Source organism: Coregonus lavaretus (assembly GCF_964263955.1).
Source record: "Coregonus lavaretus genome assembly, chromosome: 37".
Classification (NCBI taxonomy): domain Eukaryota; kingdom Metazoa; phylum Chordata; class Actinopteri; order Salmoniformes; family Salmonidae; genus Coregonus; species Coregonus lavaretus.
The window spans coordinates 19691744-19714805 of NC_140024.1; the positions used below are offsets into that span (position 1 = coordinate 19691744).

General features: G+C 45.8%; 1 protein-coding gene across 2 annotated transcripts in view; it reads right to left on the reverse strand.

Annotated features, from left to right (window-relative positions):
- The window catches only part of dennd5a (DENN/MADD domain containing 5A), a 44010-nt gene that overhangs the window by 13752 nt on the left and 7196 nt on the right, over nucleotides 1-23062 (reverse strand). For both annotated transcript variants that reach the window (XM_084154632.1, XM_084154633.1), the window contains exons 2-7: nucleotides 12801-12869; nucleotides 11827-11936; nucleotides 10968-11667; nucleotides 7212-7399; nucleotides 2034-2348; nucleotides 106-321 (exon numbers count right to left, since the gene is read on the reverse strand). In XM_084154632.1, the coding sequence (XP_084010758.1) occupies nucleotides 106-321; nucleotides 2034-2348; nucleotides 7212-7399; nucleotides 10968-11667; nucleotides 11827-11936; nucleotides 12801-12869 (1598 nt within the window). The remainder of the gene's footprint in view (nucleotides 1-105; nucleotides 322-2033; nucleotides 2349-7211; nucleotides 7400-10967; nucleotides 11668-11826; nucleotides 11937-12800; nucleotides 12870-23062) is intronic.

A 23062-nucleotide genomic window follows, 5' to 3' on the forward strand; every position in this document is an offset into this window, starting at 1 on the left:
CAAATGGCACCCTATTCCCTATATAGTGCACTATTTTTGACAACAGCCCTAGGGACCCTTGTCAAAAGTAGTGGACTATATAGGGAATCCAGTCCCTGATCTCACCTTGTCAAAGTTCTGCATCTGGTCCCTGTTGCTGAACCAGGACTCCTTGTCCTGGCTGGGCTGGATGACAAACGCCTCGTAGTCGGCGAACATCTGGGTGAAGCGGTTGGCGAAGACCTCTCGCACCTGGATGTTGAGCTGGTGCATCTTCAGCTCCTCCTCATCACACTGCACCTTCAGGTCCTTGTTGCTGCTGGCATCCTCCCTCACATCCAGCTGGAAGAGGGAGAGGGGGAGGAAACACAGGGGGTCAGGAAAACACAGTACAGAAAAATAGAGAGAGTGAGGGGTCGGCAACAGGCGGCCCGCGGGCCAAAACCAACCAATGAGTGAAGTTTATAAAATATAGATATACAGTACCAGTCAAAAGTTTGGACACACCTACTCATTCAAGGGTTTTTCTTTATTTTTACTATTTTCTACATTGTCGAATAATAGTGAAGACATCAAAACTATGAAATAACACATATGAAATCATGTAGTAACCAAAAAAGTGTTCAACAAATCAAAATATATGTTATATTTGAGATTCTTGGGCTTAGTTGTGGTCAATGTGTACAAATTGTGGTCAATGTGTACAAATTATTATAATTATGTTCCGGCCCCCCGAACATCCGCTCCGACAAAAATCGGCCGGCGGCTGATTCTAGTTGCCTACTCCTGCCATAGAGGGTATGGGTTTCTAACACATGATCTTATCTCCATGTTAGCACAGGCTGCTGGAGCAGTGATAGGGGCATGGGAGAGGAAGTCTGAGATGTTTTGATTTATTGAGAAAAAAAAACTGAAAACACACACATTCCTCTGTTACAATCAAAGTGTGACACAGTTGCAGATCTCAACATGCAAGAGCAGGACAAAAGGACACAGTGAGTGAGTCACCTATACGTGTTGCACAGACTTGAAGATGTGTAATGGCTACGAAGCCCAGATCAGATGGCTGGAATGTGACCCACTGAGCCCTCCTCTAATTCATTGCTCTACATCACTGATCCTAAATCAGGTGGTTACCTTAATGTGGGACATGGCCACAATGACCCTACCTGAAGCCTTACCCACTAATTGGGGCACTAAAAGCAGACTACCAGGGCAGGGCAATCTCTTCAGAGAAAGCTAACGCTAGCCCCTACTAGTCCATAAGCTGCTTACTGTGGGCTCCTAGAGATATGGCGAGTTGGAGAGACCTCCTCTCGGTAGTTAAAAGCTAATTTATCCATTCACTGGTCTGTAATGTGATTTTGCTGAAACATTACCATATATTACCAACGGCCCTCTGTGTCGTGTTCAAACCAGATGGCAATTAGGTTCTGTATGGGCGCCAATTTTCTGTTGATGGCAATGTAGTAGACGTCCTCCGTCACCAGGGCTGAACACAGAACACTTGGAGCTGGCAGGCAGCAGCTGATGAGGTGAAACCTTACATGGGCAGCTCATAGACTGCCTTTCCCAGCACTACAGTATCTTTGCTCTACAAACACCTTAGTCATTTTCAAAAGAGTGTGACAGTTCTGTCAATTTGGCTGGATGTCCTTTGGGTGGTGGACCATTCTTGATACACACGGGAAACTGTTGAGCGTGAAAAACCCACTAGCGTTGCAGTTCTTGACACAAACCGATGCGCCTGGCACCTACTACCATACCCCGTTCAAAGGCACTTCAATCTTTTGTCTTGCCCATTCATGTCTCAATTGTCTCAAGGCTTAAAAATCCTTCTTTAACCTGTCTCCTCCCCTTCATCTACACTGATGGAAGTGGATTTAACAAGTGATATCAATAAGGGATCATAGCTTTCACCTGGATTCACCTGGTCAGTCAATATCATGGAAAGAGCAGGTGTTATTAATGTTTTGTACACTCAGTGTATATGCAGACTATGTATCTAGAATAATATGTTCCAGTCAAACGGATGACCGTGGCCCTGCTCTCACCTTCTCCAGGCTGACCCCAGTCCTCTTGACCAGGGCCTGCAGTCTGGCGATGGTCTCGTTCTCCCTCAGCAGGTAGGAGTTGAGGGGCGAGCTGGCCAGGTTGCCGTTGCGTCTGTCCGTGACCATGTCGGTGGAGCGTAAGCACCGATGTTTGGCCTGACCCTGGCTGTGGTGCGGGTTTCCCTCTGGAGACACGCCGAATGCCAACAGCACCTCGGAGATCTCCTGGATGAACTCTAGCTTGTTGGGGAACTGAGGAAGGTCCTCTGGCAGCTCGATGAAGTGGTTGTCGATGTCCACGAAACACAAGTTGGCCTGGAATGACAGGCGGTCTTGTTTAGCTTTCATTGTAAACATGTTGGTGAAACAGAGAACACCAGAGAGAAACCAACTGAGTGACAGTTATTTTCTCGTTATAGCAGAACCATTACCACTTCGCTCCACTAGGTGGCTTAAAGCAGAGCAGTACCAATTGAGGCATAGTGAGAAAAGATGTGGATGAGTTCAAGATATTAACTGAAGACAGTAATATAATATCAACAGATATTCTGAATGGAACAAACTACTTTTTTGAATAAGATCAGCCCTCCATTGTTGATCATGCTGCCTTTCATCTTAAGAGTATTAGGGGTTAAATGTAGGCATGGATGAATAAGGCAATATTGAGATTGACTTAGGTCATCAATTTATACATTCTCCGGCTTTTTATGCGTCATAGCTCTTTCTATTGGACCGGCTCAAGATGTGTAAAAGCTTGTTGGCACACACAGCACCCTTCCTCCAGGCTCTATGTTTAAGGGCCCTTGCTGTGAACAGTAGTAAAGCAACGTGTTTTGATCAACTGTAAAAGCATGGGTAAACTACAACATGGTTAATGAAGGCTGTTTGTCCTCACAAAGGACACTCTCTACCCTCTAAATTATTAAGAAGTAAACACAAACCCATTTTATTTAAGAAAATTCATTAAGCATAAATAATGTTTAATGATAACCATTTAGCATTTATCAATGGGATATCTAAGTAATTCATAAATCATACACTGCTCAAAAAAATAAAGGGAACACTTAAACAACACAATGTAACTCCAAGTCAATCACACTTCTGTGAAATCAAACTGTCCACTTAGGAAGCAACACTGATTGACAATAAATGTCACATGCTGTTGTGCAAATGGAATAGACAACAGGTGGAAATTATAGGCAATTAGCAAGACACCCCCAATAAAGGACTGGTATTGCAGGTGGTGACCACAGACCACTTCTCAGTTCCTATGCTTCCTGGCTGATGTTTTGGTCTCTTTTGAATGCTGGCGGTGCTTTCACTCTAGTGGTAGCATGAGACGGAGTCTACAACCCACACAAGTGGCTCAGGTAGTGCAGCTCATCCAGGATGGCACATCAATGCGAGCTGTGGCAAGAAGGTTTGCTGTGTCTGTCAGCGTAGTGTCCAGAGCATGGAGGCGCTACCAGGTGACAGGCCAGTACATCAGGAGACGTGGAGGAGGCCGTAGGAAGGCAACAACCCAGCAGCAGGACTGCTACCTCCGCCTTTGTGCAAGGAGGAGCAGGAGGAGCACTGCCAGAGCCCTGCAAAATGACCTCCAGCAGGCCACAAATGTGCATGTGTCTGCTCAAACGGTCAGAAACAGACTCCATGAGGGTGGTATGAGGGCCCGACGTCCACAGGTGGGGGTTGTGCTTACAGCCCAACACCGTGCAGGACGTTTGGCATTTGCCAGAGAACACCAAGATTGGCAAATTCGCCACTGGCGCCCTTTGCTCTTCACAGATGAAAGCAGGTTCACACTGAGCATGTGACAGACGTGACAGAGTCTGGAGACGCCGTGGAGAACGTTCTGCTGCCTGCAACATCCTCCAGCATGACCGGTTTGGCGGTGGGTCAGTCATGGTGTGGGGTGGCATTTCTTGGGGGGCCGCACAGCCCTCCATGTGCTCGCCAGAGGTAGCCTGACTGCCATTAGGTACCGAGATGAGATCCTCAGACCCCTTGTGAGACCATATGCTGGTGCGGTTGGCCCTGGGTTCCTCCTAATGCAAGACAATGCTAGACCTCATGTGGCTGGAGTGTGTCAGCAGTTCCTGCAAGAGGAAGGCATTGATGCTATGGACTGGCCTGCCCGTTCCCCAGACCTGAATCCAATTGAGCACATCTGGGACATCATGTCTCGCTCCATCCACCAACGCCACGTTGCACCACAGACTGTCCAGGAGTTGGCAGATGCTTTAGTCCAGGTCTGGGAGGAGATCCCTCAGGAGACCATCCGCCACCTCATCAGGAGCATGCCCAGGCGTTGTAGGGAGGTCATACAGGCACGTGGAGGCCACACACACTACTGAGCCTCATTTTGACTTGTTTTAAGGACATTACATCAAAGTTGGATCAGCCTGTAGTGTGGTTTTCCACTTTAATTTTGAGAGTGACTCCAAATCCAGACCTCCATGGGTTGATACATTTGATTTCCATTGATAATTTTTGTGTGATTTTGTTGTCAGCACATTCAACTATGTAAAGAAAAAAGTATTTAATGAGATTATTTCATTCATTCAGATCTAGGATGTGTTATTTTAGTGTTCCCTTTATTTTTTTGAGCAGTGTATAAGTAAATTGATAAAACATTTACCTACTTTATGTAAATTAGGTGGTAAAACGACTGTTAATCAAAACGAAGGACAAAAACAAGCCTGGAGAGCTAGGGAACGAGGGATGGTTTGTAATCTGAGTTGTAAGGCCCTGTGATTCTCTACAGATTAGCCAATTTCACGCCGTCACTTTGTTGGGTGTATCAGACAGCAGATGAAGGAGATGGGGTTGGCAGGAGTGTCCAGAGGGAAGTCTTTGTTAGTATTCTCAGCACACACATCATTCCCGCATAGCAATCTGATTAGAAATGACTTGTTATCGCTCTGACAGGCTGCATTTAAAGAGGGATGGGCTGAGGGAATCCAACTAAATGGTTTCAGCTAGAGCTGAATGTTTCCAAATAAAAATGCCTTTTGGAGAGAATGAATAGGGAGGACAGGAGAGGAGAGAAATGAAAAAGGTATACAACCCTCGAGAAATAATTCCATGCATAAATCAAAAAAATATATTTGTATTTGTGTGTGTGTGTGTATGTGTGTGAGTCGCGGTGCGTGTGTGTGCATACATGCATGTATACAGTTGAAGTCGGAAGTTTACATACACCGGAGTCATTAAAACTCGTTTTTCAACCACTCCACACATTTCTTGTTAACAAACTATAGTTTTGGCAAGTCGGTTAGGATATCTACTTTGTGCATGACTGTCACGATCGTTACATGAAGCGGACCAAGGCGCAGCGTGATAAGCGTACATTCTTTTATTTGACTTACTTAACAACCGACAAAAATAACAAAACAAACGATACGTGAAGTCCTAGGGTTAAACACAAACCTTACGGATCAAGATCCCACAAAACAAAAGTGCCAACAGGCTGCCTAAGTATGGTTCCCAATCAGAGACAACGAGAATCAGCTGCCTCTGATTGGGAACCACCCTGGCCAACATAGAAAACACGAACTAGAACACAACATAGAAAATAACACATAGAAACGCCACACCCTGGCTCAACATATAAGAGTCCCCAGAGCCAGGGCGTGACAATGACACAAGTAATTTTTCCAACAATTGTTTACAGACAGATTATTTCACTTATAATTCACTGTATCACAATTCCAGTGGGTCAGAAGTTTACATACACTAAGTTGACTGTGCCTTTAAACAGCTTGGAAAATTCCAGAAAATGATGTCATGGCTTCAGAAGCTTCTGATAGGCAAATTGACATCATTTGAATCAACTGGAGGTGTACCTGTGGATGTATTTCAAGGCCTACCTTCAAACTCAGTGCCTCTTTGCTTGACATCATTGGAAAATCCAAAGAAATCAGCCAAGACCTCAGAAAACAAATTGTAGACCTCCACAAGTCTGGTTCATCCTTGGGAGCAATTTCCAAACACCTGAAGGTCCCACGTTCATCTGTACAAACAGTAGTACACAAGTATAAACACCATAGGACCACGCAGCCGTCATACCGCTCAGGAAGGAGACGCGTTCTGTCTCCTACAGATGAACGTACTTTGGTGCAAAAAGTGCAAATCAATCCCAGAACAACAGCAAAGGACCTTGTGAAGATGTTGGAAGAAACAGGTCCAAAAGTATCTATATCCACAGTAAAACAAGTCCTATATCAACATAACCTGAAAGGCCGCTCAGCAAGGAAGAAGCCACTGCTCCAAAACCACCATAAAAAAGCCAGACTACGGTTTGCAACTGCACATGGGGACAAAGATTGTACTTTTTGGAGAAATGTCCTCTGGTCTGATGAAACAGAAACAGAACTGTTTGGCCATAATGACCATCGTTATGTTTGGAGGAGAAAGGAGGTGGCTTGCAAGCTGAAGAACACCATCCCAACCGTGAAGCACGGGGGTGGCAGCATCATGCTGTGGGGGTGCTTTGCTGCAGGAAGGACTGGTGCACTTCACAAAATAGATGGCATCATGAGGAAGGAAAATTATGTGGATATATTGAAGCAACATCTCAAGACATCAGTCAGGAAGTTAAAGCTTGGTCGTAAATGGGTCTTCCAAATGGACAATGACCCCAAGCATACTTCCAAAGTTGTGGCAAAATGGCTTAAGGACAACAAAGTCAAGGTATTGGAGTGGCCATCACAAAGCCCTGACCTCAACCCTATAGAAAATGTGTGGGCAGAACTGAAAAAGTGTGTGCGAGCAAGGAGGCCTACAAACCTGACTCAGTTACACCAGCTCTGTCAGGAGGAATGGACCAAAATTCACCCAACTTATTGTTGGAAGCTTGTGGAAGGCTACCCAAAACGTTTGACCCAAGTTAAACAATTTAAAGGCAATGCTACCAAATACTAATTGAGTGTATGTAAACTTCTGACCCACTGGGAATGTGATGAAATAAATAAAAGCTGAAATAAATCATTCTCTCTACTATTATTCTGACATTTCACATTCTTAAAATAAAGTGGGGATCCTAACTGACCTAAAACAGGGAATTTTTACTATGATTAAATGTCAGGAATTGTGAAAAACTGAGTTTGAATGTATTTGGCTAAGGTGTATGTAAACTTCTGACTTCAACTGTAGGTGCATGAGTGTATAGGTTACCTCCTGGGGCAGCTCTAGTTTGGTGCGGTCACCCTCTCCGTTGGAGTGCAGACCCATCAGGTAGGGCACGGGGGCATCCAGGAAGTGCAGCAGTGAGGCAGGCAGGATGGGCACATAGACATGCTGCCACTGGAAAGGGAACATTAAGGCTGTGATGCTCTCTGCCACAGTCATCAGCCTCTGGTAATCTGTCACACAAACAACAGAGGAGAGAGTCACAAACTGACTGGTTTTATACGGTCACAAAGGCTAATGGTTTTGACACCTACAGTACGCACTGTATTGTAATGTACAGGGTTAAACAATCCTCTCCAAGTCAAGTGTTTGGCATCCAACTGGTAGAGCACGGCGCTTGTAACGCCAGGGTAGTGGGTTCGATCCCCGGGACCACCCATACACAAAAAATGTATGCACGCATGACTGTAAGTCGCTTTGGATAAAAGCGTCTGCTAAATGGCATATTATTATTATTATTATTGTTATTATTAAACGTCCATCCAGTCCTGTTTATCTACATTCCTTCTCTATCAGTCACAACAAACCTATATTCAGTAACAGCTCTGTCTTTGCTGTTCTACTGCCAAAATAACTACTAGTCCTTCATTTGGCCTTCCGTTCTCCCCCGTTCTCCCCCCAGAACAGGCCCTCTCCCCTCTCCTCTCCCCCCAGAACAGGCCCTCTCCCCTCTCCTCTCACCCCAGAACAGGCCCTCTCCCCTCTCCTCTCCCCCCAGAACAGGCCCTCTCCCCTCTCCTCTCTTCCCAGAACAGGCCCTCTCCCCTCTCCTCTCACCCCAGAACAGGCCCTCTCCCCTCTCCTCTCACCCCAGAACAGGCCCTCTCCCCTCTCCTCTCCCCCCAGAACAGGCCCTCTCCCCTCTCCTCTCTTCCCAGAACAGGCCCTCTCCCCTCTCCTCTCCCCCCAGAACAGGCCCTCTCCCCTCTCCTCTCACCCCAGAACAGGCCCTCTCCCCTCTCCTCTCTTCCCAGAACAGGCCCTCTCCCCTCTCCTCTCCCCCCAGAACAGGCCCTCTCCCCTCTGCTCTCTCCCCAGAACAGGCCCTCTCCCCTCTCCTCTCACCCCAGAACAGGCCCTCTCCCCTCTCCTCTCCCCCCAGAACAGGCCCTCTCCCCTCTGCTCTCTCCCCAGAACAGGCCCTCTCCCCTCTCCTCTCTTCCCAGAACAGGCCCTCTCCCCTCTCCTCTCCCCCCAGAACAGGCCCTCTCCCCTCTGCTCTCTCCCCAGAACAGGCCCTCTCCCCTCTCCTCTCTCCCCCCAGAACAGACCCTCTCCCATCTTCTCTCTTCCCCCAGAACAGGCCCTCTTCCCTCTCCCCTCTCCCCCCAGAACAGGCCCTCTCCCAGGCCAGGTCTCCCCCTGGTCGTGCCACCTCTCCCAGGACTCGGGCCAGGGACTCAGAGACAGGAATACTAATCTAGCCTGTCTGCTAGTGCTCTGACCTTGCCTGGTGAACAACAACAGGCCCTTTCAGAGCATGATACCACCTTCCTGAGAAAAACCACAAACAGACCGACACACACCCATGCAAATGAAAGGACGCACGCACACGCACAAACAAACACATGAAAGTACACACACATCCACACACACACACAAATGCGTGCACACACACAAACACACACCACACACCGCACCACAGTATCATACACACACAGGCCTTGCCAACAGCTAATCTGGTCTAAGAGAAAACACACTCTTTAATAGGGTCATTCATCAGATATTCAACTGGGGGAAATCTAATGAGCTTCAGTGTTGGTGTAGTCCTCCACTTGTCCTCCCCTTTGCTACACTGCTTCCCACAAGGCCTTTCTAAGACGAATAAGGTCATCGGAGCCTATTTGAGTACTTTGCTAACAGAATAAGAGCTCTATATATGGACCACTACCATGCAGGCCAGGCAGGGGAAATGGCAAGCTTCCATTGATCTACTTGGAGAGATGGGAAAAACAGCAGCAGATGCTCGTTTCAAGGAGGTTTAATGTACTGTATGTGGGAAAGACACTGGCCAGGCCAGGGCCTATGTATCTGAGTTATGAATTATGCCTCTATTTTTAGAACAGCCCCTCTCCAGTCAGCTCATATTTAGTATAGAGCATCACTTGCCTCAGCCTATGCAGTTTTAACTAACGACACCCTGTCCCTGCTCAGTGGAAAGCTCACAGGCTCACACTCTAGAAAACACTCTTTAGGTCACACATTCTGCAGTGATGAGCCTTCTGGAGAAAAAAAAGGATGATGTCATCTCCAACCAATCATCTTTACCCTGCATCACTGACTGCCGTCCTCCTCCTTATCCTCCTGCGAGGGTTGCCTAGCAACACCACAGCATTGCACCTCTAGCCCCTAGCGTTTTATAAACAATTTGCCTTTTCCCTGTCTCCGTAATGGATCCTATCAACACGCCAGCTCCCCAATCCTGAAACAATCTGACTCTGATCAAAGTAAATCCCTGTGTGCTTCCATGGAGGAGGAATATGCCATTCTGTATAATGCTGAAAGGCAGATTTGCTTTTCAAAACCTCCAACATTGGTCCCTGAACAAAACAATTCCTGATTGGAGCTGATTTATTATGTATAATGCTGTTTCTTTTCACACACATACTGGAAGACCTGTTTCTATCAATTCTGTAGATCTCATTTTTCTATGTGCCAAATGACCTGTGTCATATCTAAATATCTGTCATTCCTCCCAAAAAGGTTCTCTTGAATGTGTCCCTATTAACTGTCATTCTCTCTCAGCGTAGGCCTGGGGTTGAACATGAGCAGGGGAAAACAAAGAGGGACTGATCACAGCCAACAGAGACAGCCCTTCACAGCACACACACTGCTGCTGCTGCACTACAGCCTGTTTACCCCAGCAACTCACACCACACACACACACCACACATACACACATCACACACACACACACGCCACACACACGCACCACACACCACACACACACACACCACACACACACACACGCCACACACACACACCACACACACAGGCTAGGCCTGAGCTAAGAGCCCATGAGGAGAAACAAACATTTACACAAGCTGAGAAGCATACAGCTTTCTTTAAAGGTCCAATGCAGACGTTTTTATCTCAACATCAAATCACTTCTGGGTAACAATGAAGTACCTTACTGTGATTGTTTTCAATTAAAATGGTAAAAAATATATATTTAAAAAATAGCTTCTTAGCAAAGGGCAATGTCTCAAGCAAGAATTTTGCTAGGACTGTCTAGGAGTGGTCTGAGTGGGGAGGATAAAACTGTTATTGGCAGAGAGGTTTGGAACTCTCTTTCTTATTGGTCTATTAACAAATTTACCGCATGGTGATGTCACCATGGAAGGCCAAAACTCCATCCCACCAAAACATGCATACATTTCAGGCGGTCTTTTCAAACTGCTCTTACACTAAAAGTCCATTATCATTTTCACAATTTCACTGTATTATTCCAACCTCATAGTGTGGAAATATATATAGAACACAGGAAAATCACGTTTTTGACTGCACTGGGCCTTTAATGGATTCACAGGATAGTTTATTTAATCTGCCTGGATAATAGTTCCATTGAACATACCGAAGATCTTAACCACAACTGTTATTTCAGTTTTTCTTCTAAATTTTCAGTATTTCTGTTGAAATAACAAATCACAATCCTTTCTAAAAGCGATGCTTGGGGACAATAGACAGAAAACCACAGAAAGTTCAGCAGATCAGAGAGAAAGATCCTAAGTAAGGACTTACGCTGTGAGTAGAGCAGGATCTGGATCTCCAGCAGGGCGCAAGTAAACAGCTGGAGGACATTCTCCACCCCCAGCAGCTCAAACACCTGGCTGATAGGGAAGTCAAAGAGAGGCAGCTCTGCCGTGCTGGGCCTCTGGCACACCACTGGCCCGTACACCCCCGAGAACTTCAGGGAGCGCCCAGCGGGAGGCAGGGGCACCTCGTATAGGATGTTGTAGACGTAGCTCTCCAGGGGGAGGGGCGGGGGCTGGGGGGAGGAGACGGCCTGGTGGAGCTGCTGGAGCACCTTCCTGCAGGCCTGGGGGAAGGCCATGGGTGCGATGAGGCAGATGCACTTGGACACGTAGAGCGTGTCGCGGCTGATGTCGTAGGAGTTGAAGCGCTGCAGCCGGGAGATGGAGGGTGTGGGGAGGAGCGTGTGTTGGGGGTGGGGGTTGAGAGGGTGGGGATGGAGGTGGCGCTGCTCCTCTGGGCACCGCGGGGTGGTGGGGGTGTGCAGGATGTCATATTGTTCGGCATTGTGCATGTGGTACAGGGTCTGCATGGCGCTGCAGATCTGCTTGCTGGTCACCTCCTCGTAGAAGGTGAGAGCGAAGCCATACGTCCGCGAGCCGTCCTCCCGTGTGATGATGAAGGGGTGAAACTGAGGCTCGCGTGTGTCCGCCTGTGTCCGGAAGGACAGACCCTTTGGCATACACAGCTGAGAGAGGAGAACGGAATAGATCAGGTTAGTCTATCAGCAAAACGATACAGGTTCTAATCCATAAAGACATACAGATGTAAACCCTGGAAACAGAAATGGGTGTAGCTTTAAAGAAAATACACTTTGTGTTAGTTACACATTCCGCAGTTCTTTTACCATGCCAACGGCATCCTGGTCAAATGGACTCCACTCCACATTCTCTGGGTAGTGCGCTAGAACTTTGGATTTAAAGGTTCTCCGCAGTGGACTCTGCTCAAAATTCTCACCTGAAAGAGAGGGAGAAATAGAGTGACAGAGAAAAAGACAGAAGGAAAAAAATTCAGGACTCAGGGCCCAAAGAGCAACAGAAGCGCAAAAGGATGCAGAGGCCCAATCAGAAGCAGGCTTGAGGCACAAGACAACCCTCCACACAGGAAATAGGAAGTGAGCACAGTGGTCTGGAGAGAAAGGCTGTATTGCATCATGTAAAGCTGTCAACAGCATCATGTACTGGGCCAGTGAAGGAAAGTAACCGCTGCCAAAGAGGTCAAATAGTCAGATAATAATACTATGTATTGGGTTTTGTTTGTATACATCTATTCAGAAAAAGACAATGCTTTGTTGCTTATAAGAAAACAAACTTCTACATGTAGGAGTACCAGTAAAGTGACAGCTTTTATGGCAATACAGGCAAAGCAACCCGCAAAACAATCAATCAATCAAACAAACCAACACAAATCAAATTGATTCAGACCCACAGTGAAAGCAGAAGTGATGCACACACCAAGACATGATTGATAAGTCATTCAGAGTGGAGGGGAAGAGTACACATTGGCCAAGCAACACCAGCGCTGGTAGGTAGAACTGGGTGTGTGTGATGTAGTGATTGTCAAACAGATTGGCTTGTTGTTGAGTAGCTAGCTGCCAAAAGAGGAGGAGGAGGAGGAGGAGGAGGAGGAGGAGAGAGGGAGGAAGGTCAGAAAGAAAAGTGCTTGCAGAGTTCCCCTCACCTGTGCAGAACTGAGTTCTCAGAAACATTAAAAATCAACAAAAGGAGAGTGCTGTGAAAGAAGGGCGTGTCAGGTTAAAGGAGCAAGCGGAGGTGAGGTCATTCTGAGGAGGGGGGCTGGTGGGGGGGTGGGGGGGGTTACCTTCATCTGCACTCGCCAATCCTCTGGCCCCATCTCTGAATTTAGTAGCCTCTATATACTGGCATAAAGCTACACAACAGATAAAACAACAGTAATTAATCACATGGCTACTGCTGAGTACCGCATCACTTCTCAATATGTGCATACACAGCAGGAGTTACTCAGGACCGGAGGGTTCTGACAGTGTTCTCCTATAGGTGAGAGAAACACTGAGGGAACAACACGTCCTCTTCATGTGTGTATGGAGGCACAGAGGTTTCTGTCAGGTTTAGAAGGTTTCTGTCAGGTTTCTGTCTAAACCAGCTGCGTGGGTTGTCAGAGAATTATGTGTGTTGCTGTAGCAATGCAGTGCTCTCCTCTCCTCTCCAAAGCCCATGATTAATCCCTGTTGTCAGTGCTATGCTGTGGATTATGGTATTACAGTGAACACACTTGAAGAGCTGTATCTGTGTGTTATAATACATGGGGAATATGATCAGGCCTGTGCTGGTTCTGAAGGAAGCAACACAGTGTAACTGTGGGGTGGCAGGTAGCTTAGTGTTTAAGAGCCAGTAACCGAAAGGTCACTGGTTCTAATCCCCGAGCCGACTAGGTGAAAAATCTGTCGATGTGCCCTTGAGCAAGGCACTTAACCCTAATTGCTCCTGTAAGTCGCTCTGGATAAGAGCGTCTGCTAAATGACTAAAATGTAAATGTAAATGTAACTGATGGAGGATGAGATCATTTAAAAACACCTGAGGGGATAGTGGAGGATCCTGAAAAACACACATTAACTATAGTGTTTCAGAAGAAGTGGAATGTGGCAGACACAGGTCTATAAAAAACAGACTAGGGGTCTGAACAAAGAAGGTATTTGTTAAACAATAAGTTATTCTGAAAGTATACAAAAATATGTGCTCTGCTGTAAGTCAAAGTTATGAATGACGCACATTCTTCCCTGTATGGTCATAACAGTGCATTGTCCCATTGAGTCTTGTCTTGAAAAAGGCCTGGCAGCTGAAACATCAATAATAAACAGTCTCCATTCTATACTGTTGCCTTTGTTTTTCTCTATTCAAAGCTATGAACAAACATGTTCTTGATTGCCTGAGGTAGAAGTTGGTAGATCATGTGTATCCTAAGACAGTCAGTGAGAGATCATAATAAGACTCTCTAGACTGGTCCCTGTGTTCCTTCCTACACTGTCCACAAAGCTAGATAAACCTGGGGGATGGATGTTATTGTACGGTACAATTTGCATATACCACGCCCCTCCCCTCCCCCATAAACCCCAATGTGTGCCACCCATGACTGAGAAAACCTACATGCCAAGTATAGAGCTTATCTTGACTTCCTAAGAAATCATGGAATACTTGCTTCTTTTAGTATTTTTCTAGTAGGTTTCCTCAAAGAGGAAGCCCCCACATCTCTGTCAAAGAAATACCTGACGCATCTACATATGTTTCAATGACATTATTATTATACTGACTGCTGTTACTAAGGTCCAATAGTCAGCTGAAGAGTGAGTAAATGCCAGCCTGTTCAATTCTCTCCATCCCTGGTGAGTTTATAGTACACCTGCTATTGCACAGGTGTCAGTCTGCTGATTCATTCAGTGTTATGCTGTTTTAGACACACAGAAGGAGAGAGAAACCTAGGTCTGCATCTCTCTCTCTCTGTGCCATGGCTAGGGTCCAGTCCTCCTCCAGTCCGGCTGTCACACATTATACACCGCATTTTAGAGCTGAGGGAGCCTGTGGCTGTGTGGGATGTATGACGTGCCCTCTCTTGTCTTCCCTGAGTCAGGAGATCCGGTCCAATCCAGAGCCTCTCCCAGACCGTCCTCCCTAACCCTTCAGATTTATAACTACCTCTCTGTGATAACCCACAAATAGGACCATTACTGATTGGTCTGACAGGTAAACCTGTCTGGCCTTACCCATCATTTTCCTCAGTGATGACACACAGTACATCAGATTATTGATGATGCTGTGGAAAAGAAAGCCTCTTTCTGAGTACTGAGTAACGTGATTGATTCATTGTGTGTCTGCTTGAACATGTTATTCTGCTTATTTTAGCTGGCATTTAGTGACAGCGGAAAAAAGCTGAAGAAACAATAGCTAGGTTTCCATCCTATTGGCGACAGATTTTCATGCAAATATTCTAAAATCTGCATAAAGAAAATATGCACATTTCCCCACCAGTGGTGTGTTTCCACCAAACTGATAAAAAAAATCAATGCTTGATGACGTAGTGCACACAAAATGTACTTTTTCGCTTAAATTTTCATGTACCGAATAAAAATCTAATGTTCAGTGTGTTTCCATCGCATTTTAAACTCTACCGATAGCTTTTGTCACAAAAACTGTTGCGTTAAATAGCAAATGTGCCTAGCCAACAGCTCGCGATACAGTGTGGGTAGGCTAGTCTATATGATGAGATTATGGAAAAGAGCAGGAATGTTTTTATTTGTCAAAGCGGCAGTCAAGCATCGTTCATCATGTCACCAGAATAAGACCCTCGACATTCATTGGAAAGGAGCATCAAGCTCATACCATGCACTTTCATCACCCTGTGAAGTTCATCATAATTTATTTAATCTGTAGCCTAATAAACTGCATGGTTTCCCGTGTCGTAGTGGGAGGATCACACACCATGTCATTGCGTGACTCCAAGTTTACTTCGATATGATGGTTATTCTATCAATATTTGCGCATAAAGGCATTTCCACCACCATTCCGCGCATAATTAATTTTACAGACACAAAAAGATACCACCATGTCGAACAAACAAATTATCTGTCACCATTTATAAAATTGTACCAAAACTTCCTGTATCCATCACAGGTGTCGTGATTATTTTTATTTGTATACGGTATGACTTTACTCGCATAAAAACTGTGGATGGAAATACAGTTTGTGCTGATGATGAGGGAAAGTAAAAAATAGCCAATGTTGCCTCTATTATTATTTCGCTGTACGTCTTTGCTGTGATTCAGATGTCTAAAGGTAAGTGTTGATGTCTCTCTGTTATCTAGGCCAGGGGTATTCAACCGGGGGTCCCAAAAAAAGAAAAAGAAATGTTTTTATTAATATCGCTAGCAACAACAGAATAAACGAATGACATACCTACAGTGGAAAAGAGGAGAGTATCTTCTTTTTAATGATGGCAACTTCACTTCTCAACTCCTAACATTGAGCAAATTACACTCATTGGAGCCAATTACACTCACTGGAGTATCGGACACAGGCTTTGAAAAAGCACCCGCGAATATTCTACCAGTGCGGCAAGTGCCGCTGGCTGCTGGTAAGCTTTCTTGACTTGGACACTCATTTTTGCCAACACATGGCTAACCTTTGTTTAACCAGCAGCTTCACCCGGAGCGAGCAGGCCACAGGGAAGTACTACCGTTGACCTTTGGGTCTAGGGCTCCCTTGTGTCTGCTTGCTCCTCAGGTTGTCCTTGCTCCCCTCTATAGACCCCGACCCAGCCAAGCCCCAGTTCCCGGTTTTTGTTTCTCCCAGGCCCACAGGCCCACAGTCCCAGCACCAGACCCAGCACCAACCCCTGGTTTTCGAGCCCTGATACCAGCACGATTTCCAACCCAGCCCCAACACAAACCCAGTTCTTCCAGGTCCCAGCCCCAACACCAGCACCAACCCTGGATACAGAACTGACCAACCACAACTGCCACCTCCAGCCAGCAACTGCCAGACCCCACCCCACCCCACCCCACCCCTTCCCCTCTCCTCCCCCAACACAAAGACACAAACACACCGTCAACCACTCCACCAGACCAACCATGATTGACTGACTGACTAACTAATTGATGGACTGATGATCATCTGTTTTTATTTTATTGACTACATTTGTGTTTTAGTTGTTTATTGTTTTGTTTTTGATTAACGTAAGTTGGATTGATTGCTTACTGTTTGTTATTTTGAACTTTAACTAAATTTGATTTTAACTTGTAATGAATTTGGAAAAAATATGAAAATAAATTACTTTGTTTAACCAGAGCTAAACAGCTGTTCTTAGCAAAAATGTTTTTGGAGTTACCTTTCTAGCTAATAGGCTATGTTAGAGTTCGCACTTCCTCTTCCAATTATAATGTGGGGAGGTCATAATAATGAAAAATGATCTACCAAATCTATTCATTTGAAAATGTTGATCACTTCTCCTTGCAACAAGGCAACAGTTAACAAGTCGTCCCAGACGAATGATGTAGCGCCCGTCCCTTGGGCCAATTGAGATATTGCGTGTGAATAACACATTTCAGTTAATTACTATAGCTCCCAGCTTGGGCCAATCAGTGTCATTTTGTAAATGCCGGATCTCTATGGTAAGACACATCATTCACCCAAGTTTCGTCAATATCGTCCCAGTGCTGTCTGAGATATCGCATGTGAATAACGTAAAAACTGACGGAGACAGATCCACAGTCCCCTCCCCGATTTCATCGTGGGGGACAATTATCATCCACCTGATGATAAGGCAAGACGTGAGCGGTAACGACAGCCAGCCAGCCAGCCAGCCAGCCAGCCAGCCAGCCAGCCAGCCAGCCAGCCAGCCAGCCAGCCAGCCAGCCAGCCAGCCAGCCAGCCAGCCAGCCAGCCAGCCAGCCAGCCAGCCAGCCGTAGATTCGCGGCTGTAGGATTAACTGCTTATTCTGCTGCTTACTTTCACGTCCACAGCCTAGAATCCAGGGCTGGAAACTAGTCCAGGAATGTGAACAATTAGACTAGCCAAACAATGGAGAGGTATGTCAACAATACCAGGCACAATCAGACAGGAGAGAAACAGAGAGCACAGCATACAGACCTCAACAGGCTATCTATCCAGTCATGAAAACCTAGCTACTGTACAACTATAAATCTATTCATATGTTAATTCATATTTGCATATACCCCACCCCATCCCCTCCCCCTTATACCAGTGTGTGCCACCCATGACCGAGAAACGTACATGCCAAATAGAGTCCATATCATGATTTCCTAACAAGTCATGGAATATTTGCTCTTTTAGTATTTGTCCAGTAGGTTTCCTCAGTGAGGAAGCCCCACAACTATGTTAAAGAAAGAATACTGACAAAGTGATGGAGAAGTTAATAGCCTATATAATGCACCACAAAAACACTAGGCCTATCCATCACTGTAGAAGTTAGCAAGTTTCCTTGTTATGCAGTTATCTCTGAATACTGTCCAAGGCAGGGCCCCTAATAGCCAAGATAAAAGTGATCAATTAACTTATCTTATATAAAAAGCCACTGTCATGGGCCACTGAATTCATTATCTGCCAGTAGGCCTAGTACATACGCCTACGCACACACAGTACTGGTCTCATCCATTGACTACCCAATGAATCTGAGTCAGTTCAGAAAGTACTGGCTCCTTCCTCTGTGGCAGCCAGGTCAGTGATGATGTGGTTGATGATAAACGCTCTGGGTTGCTGAGGAAAGGAGCCAACTTCTACAGAATACAGTAAACAAATCTACCTCACACAACAATGTTGTTGTGGGGTGTAGTGGGGAATTATTTCATTAATTATTTCCTGTGTTTGATTTCCTGTTGATTGTTTGATTCAATACCAAGCATAATCAGACAGGAGAACAGTGCACAGAGAATACCCACTTATACCTCAACTGTTTATCTAATGTATCTAATGAACTTGACTGGCCTGCACAGAGCCCTGACCTGAACCCCATCGAACACCTTTGGGATAAATTGGAATGCCGACTGCGAGCCAGGACTAATCGGCCAACATCAGTGCCCGACCACACTAACGCTCTTTTGGCTGAATGGAAGCAAGTCCCGAAGCAATGTTCCAACATCTAGTGGAAAGCCTTCCCAGATGAGTGGAGGCTGTTATAGCAGCAAAGGGGGCACCAACTCCATATTAATGCCCATGGTTTTGGAATGAGATGTTCGACGAGCAGGTGTCCACATATTTTTGGTCATGTAGTGTATCATGTGGGGGGAAATGGGTCGATGTGGTTGATAATAAACTACAACGCTCTCTAGACTGGGTTGCTGAGGAAAGGAGCCAACCGCTACAGTAAACAAATCACACTCACAGGGGGTGTCAAGTACAGTATGTGGTGAAGGCATCAATCTACAACCACATTGTATGAAACTCATATATGCTATATATACTGTTATGCTCCATAACTTCAACCAAAAGAACAGGAATCTCTGTTTTTCTACGGAACGACAGGGCCTGTGATGCCATAAGAGCCATTGGGGAGGGAGTGGGAGAGTCGTGCCACAGCTCTCTACCTCCCCACTCTCTGCTCTCTCTCTCTAGTCCTGCGTGCCAGGGACTGCCTCCAGCACAGACCCCCTCCTGTGCTCAACCTACATACCATGCCTAGTGCCATCACAGCCAACTGAGCTGAGGATGGAATGACTCAGGAGAGCAGAGATAGAGGGATGCCTCATGCCTCTCAGTTATCAGAATGCTCAGCTCGTCATCATCACAGCAGAATGTTCATGCAGACATCGCTAACATATCAAAAACAGATCACAGCAAAGACACCATGACCTTCTCACCAAGTGAGCCCTGCCAAAAATGCAGCAAAGATATGGGCCACTTGGCTCATTCACACAGAGGAGACAGCTTATTTTTATGTTATTCACAGCCTTCAGAGCAAGGCCTCCCTCTGGAAAACCCATGTGTGTTTTTCTACCCCATTAACTGGGCCTGTTGGGATTCCACACACAAATGCCCAACCCTGCGACACAGCAGAATTCATAATTTACACACGGTCGTGACAACAAAAAACCTGCACACTGCTGAGAGAGTGCATAAACAAGAAACAGGAGAAGAAGACAGACACTATTGACTTCTAAGGAGAAATACTATATCCATATCCCCAAGCACCATGGGCATGAGCATTCCCATCTTTCATCAGGAGAGGGGAATATGGAGAGAAAAGGTGCTTGATTTAACTTGCTGGGACCGCTAGATGGGTGGGGTTTGAATTTTAGATGCGATTCCATTGGTCATTAGCGCAAACTCCACCCACCTGGCGTGCCGTTGAACTCAATCAAGTGCATGACACGACACCATGCTCTTGAGCATGAGGCGCCTTCAGAGCACACCCACCTCTCAGGACAATGGATTATCCTATGGGTTTGTACTACACCACGTCAGACGTCACACCGACATAAAGATGAGGGAGGCCAGCAGCCTCGTCTCAGCGCAATCTGTTCACAAGGCTGCTGTATAAGAAAACATGACAGAGCAGAGATTTATGGGATAGGGGTAGAGGATCTAGGGGTTTAATCACTTCCTTGAATGATAAATAAGAAAGGGCATACTTCTAACATATGGTGGAGAGCTTAGTAAATCAGCCCTGTTGATTAACAGCCACCAGTAACTCTTTACGCCAAGGGGACAAGACGGGTAATGAGTAACTACTCCATCTATCCAAGACACTTGTATGGATGGGGATTTAAAATCCTCTATATTATGCCAGTCACTGGCCATGTATAACTGAGTGGACTGAGATGGATGGGATGACTCCATGTTGACTCCAGCAGCATAAAGGCAGGTGATTAGTAAGACAGACAGGGAGCAGACGGCAGAGTCCTAATGCTTTCCTGGGAGAATGGGATGCGCAGCTAAACACCTGGAGATACACAGCTGTGGGCAGAAGTCCCCTTTGTGAGAGCAGAGAACCATTTGTTCACAAATATCTGAGACAAACCAGTGGTCCTCTTTCATACAGCACACCTTGCTGCTGTCTCAACGTACTGTATCAGTGGGGGAATCTCATACAGGATAATGCAAATTGTTGTTTTAATTTCTTTTAAAAGGCCTAGGGGGCTTCCTAAATCAGGAAACCTACTGGACAAATACTAAAAGCGCTAACTTTCCCTACCTCAACATGGCATCAGGGTGGCATGCCTACATAACACATAGGAACATGGGTCATGGTTGTCCATGTTACACGGTGTGGGCGTGTCATATGCAAATTAGGTTAACATAACCCTAACGATACACAACTAGGGGAGGGAGACTATGCCAACAATATGAAGCGAAATTATTTTACTGAGTTACAGTTCATATAAGGAAATCAGTCAATTGAAATAAATTCATTAGGTCCTAATCTATGGATTTTTACATGACTGGGAATACAGATATGCATCTGTATTCCCTGTTGGTAGGGGCGTGGATCTGAAAACCAGTCAGTATCTGGTGTGACCACCATTTGCCTCATGCAGCGAGACACATCTCCTTCGCATACAGTTGATCAGGTTGTTGATTGTGGCCTGTGGAATGTTGTCCCACTCCTCTTCAATGGCTGTGCGAAGTTGCTGGATATTGGCGGGAACTGGAACACGCTGTCGTACACGTCAATCCAGAGCATCCTAAACTTGCACAATGGGTGAGATGTCTGGTGAGTATGCAGGCCATGGGAGAACTGGGACATTTTCAGCTTCCAGGAATTGTTTACAGATCCTTGCGACATGGGGCCGTGCATTATCATGCTGAAACATGAGGTGATGGAGGCAGATGAATGGCACGACAATGGGCCTCAGGATCTCGTCATGGTATCTCTGTGCATTCAAAGTGCCATCGATAAAATTTAATTGCGTTCATTGTCCATAGTTTACACCTGCCCATACCACAACCCCACTGCCACCATGGGGCACTCTGTTCACAACGTTGACGTCAGCAAACCACTCGCCCACATAACGCCATACACGTGGTCTGCAGTTGTGAGGCCGGTTGAACATACTGCCAAATTCTCTAAAACAATGTTGGAGGCGGGTTATGGTAGAGAAATTAACATTCAATTCTCTGGCAACAGCTCTGGTGGACAATCCTGCAGTCAGCATGCCAATTGCACTCTCGCTCAAAACTTGAGATATCTGTGGCATTGTGTTGTGTGAAAAAACTGCACATTTTAGAGTGGCCTTTTATTGTCCCCGGCACAAGGTGCACCTGTGTAATGATCATGCTGTTTAATCAGTTTCTTGCCACACATGTCAGGTGGATGGATTATCTTGCCAAAGGAGAAACGCTCACTAACAGGGATGTAAACAAATTTGAGAGAAATACGCTTTTTGTGCATATTGAACATTTCTAGGATCTTCTATATTTTTGTTCACTGTAATTTTTTTCAATTGTTTATTTATTTAACTAGGCAAGTCAGTTAGGAACAAATTACAATGACGGCCTACACCACCCATTGGGAGTCCTATGGGCCTTATGGGACTCCCAATCACGGCCGGTTGTGATACAGCCTGGAATCGAACAAGGGGGTCTGTAGTGACGCCTCAAGCACTGAGATGCAGTGCCTTAGACCACTGCGCCACTCGGGAGCCCCTTGGACAGAGTAAGAACAGATTAATGTAGCATTCAGTTAAAGTTAGTGGCAAAGTGAAAGAAGTCTCTGCCCCTGAACACTATATTGTGTCTTGCTAGCCTTTTTCGTAACATTATCTGGGGTGAACAGAAAAGACTGTCCATCTCGTCTGGCATTTCCAGTCTGGCCGCTGGTATTGCTTTCAGGGTTTGTAGCTTCCACAGAGAGATGTACTGTATGGACACTGTAACCAGGGGTGACATGTAAAGAATGACCTTCTAGGACTAGTCGTAAAGGAGACATGGGTAATGTGCTCTTTTTCACTGAACCAACTCACACACTGTAAAAACCTTGCTTAATGGCAAAGGGAGACAATTCCAAATGCCAAAGGATGAGTAGGACTGAAAGTATGTTTTCTCTAACTTTATGAAGAGACTGAACTCTGTCCAGTATAGTCTATTCAGGAAGCAGCGCCCCAGTGGCAGCCAATCATTGCTTTTCCCTGTCAAACAGAAGAGTCTCTAGATCATGTGACTCAACATGGCCTGACCACAGCTTACCTCTGTCTGTGACCAATGTTGAAAATGAATTGTCTCCATTTCCTTTCAACAGAAGCAGCATGAGCCTTTCTTCATGGCAGACTGCCTCCTCAGCAGCAGAGCTGAGATCAAATGGACAGACATCATCGCTTTCATAAAAACGCTATCTGCTCCTCTGCCGTGCAGCCGTCTAAACCTCCTTTATAAGAAACGCTTCCTGTTTCCACAGAGCGTAGCAGAGGAGATAGAGAGAGCCTCAGGGTGCTGAGAGGGCAGAGTTAGCTTATTATACAAGCTTCTCTCCAGTCATGATCTCTGCCTGGGATTTAAAGGCAGGTTTCCTTATGTGAAGCATTTATTTCAGTTCTGTATAACTTGAGCTTATGCCTGCCCATACCATAACCCCACCACCACCATGGGGTACTCTGTTC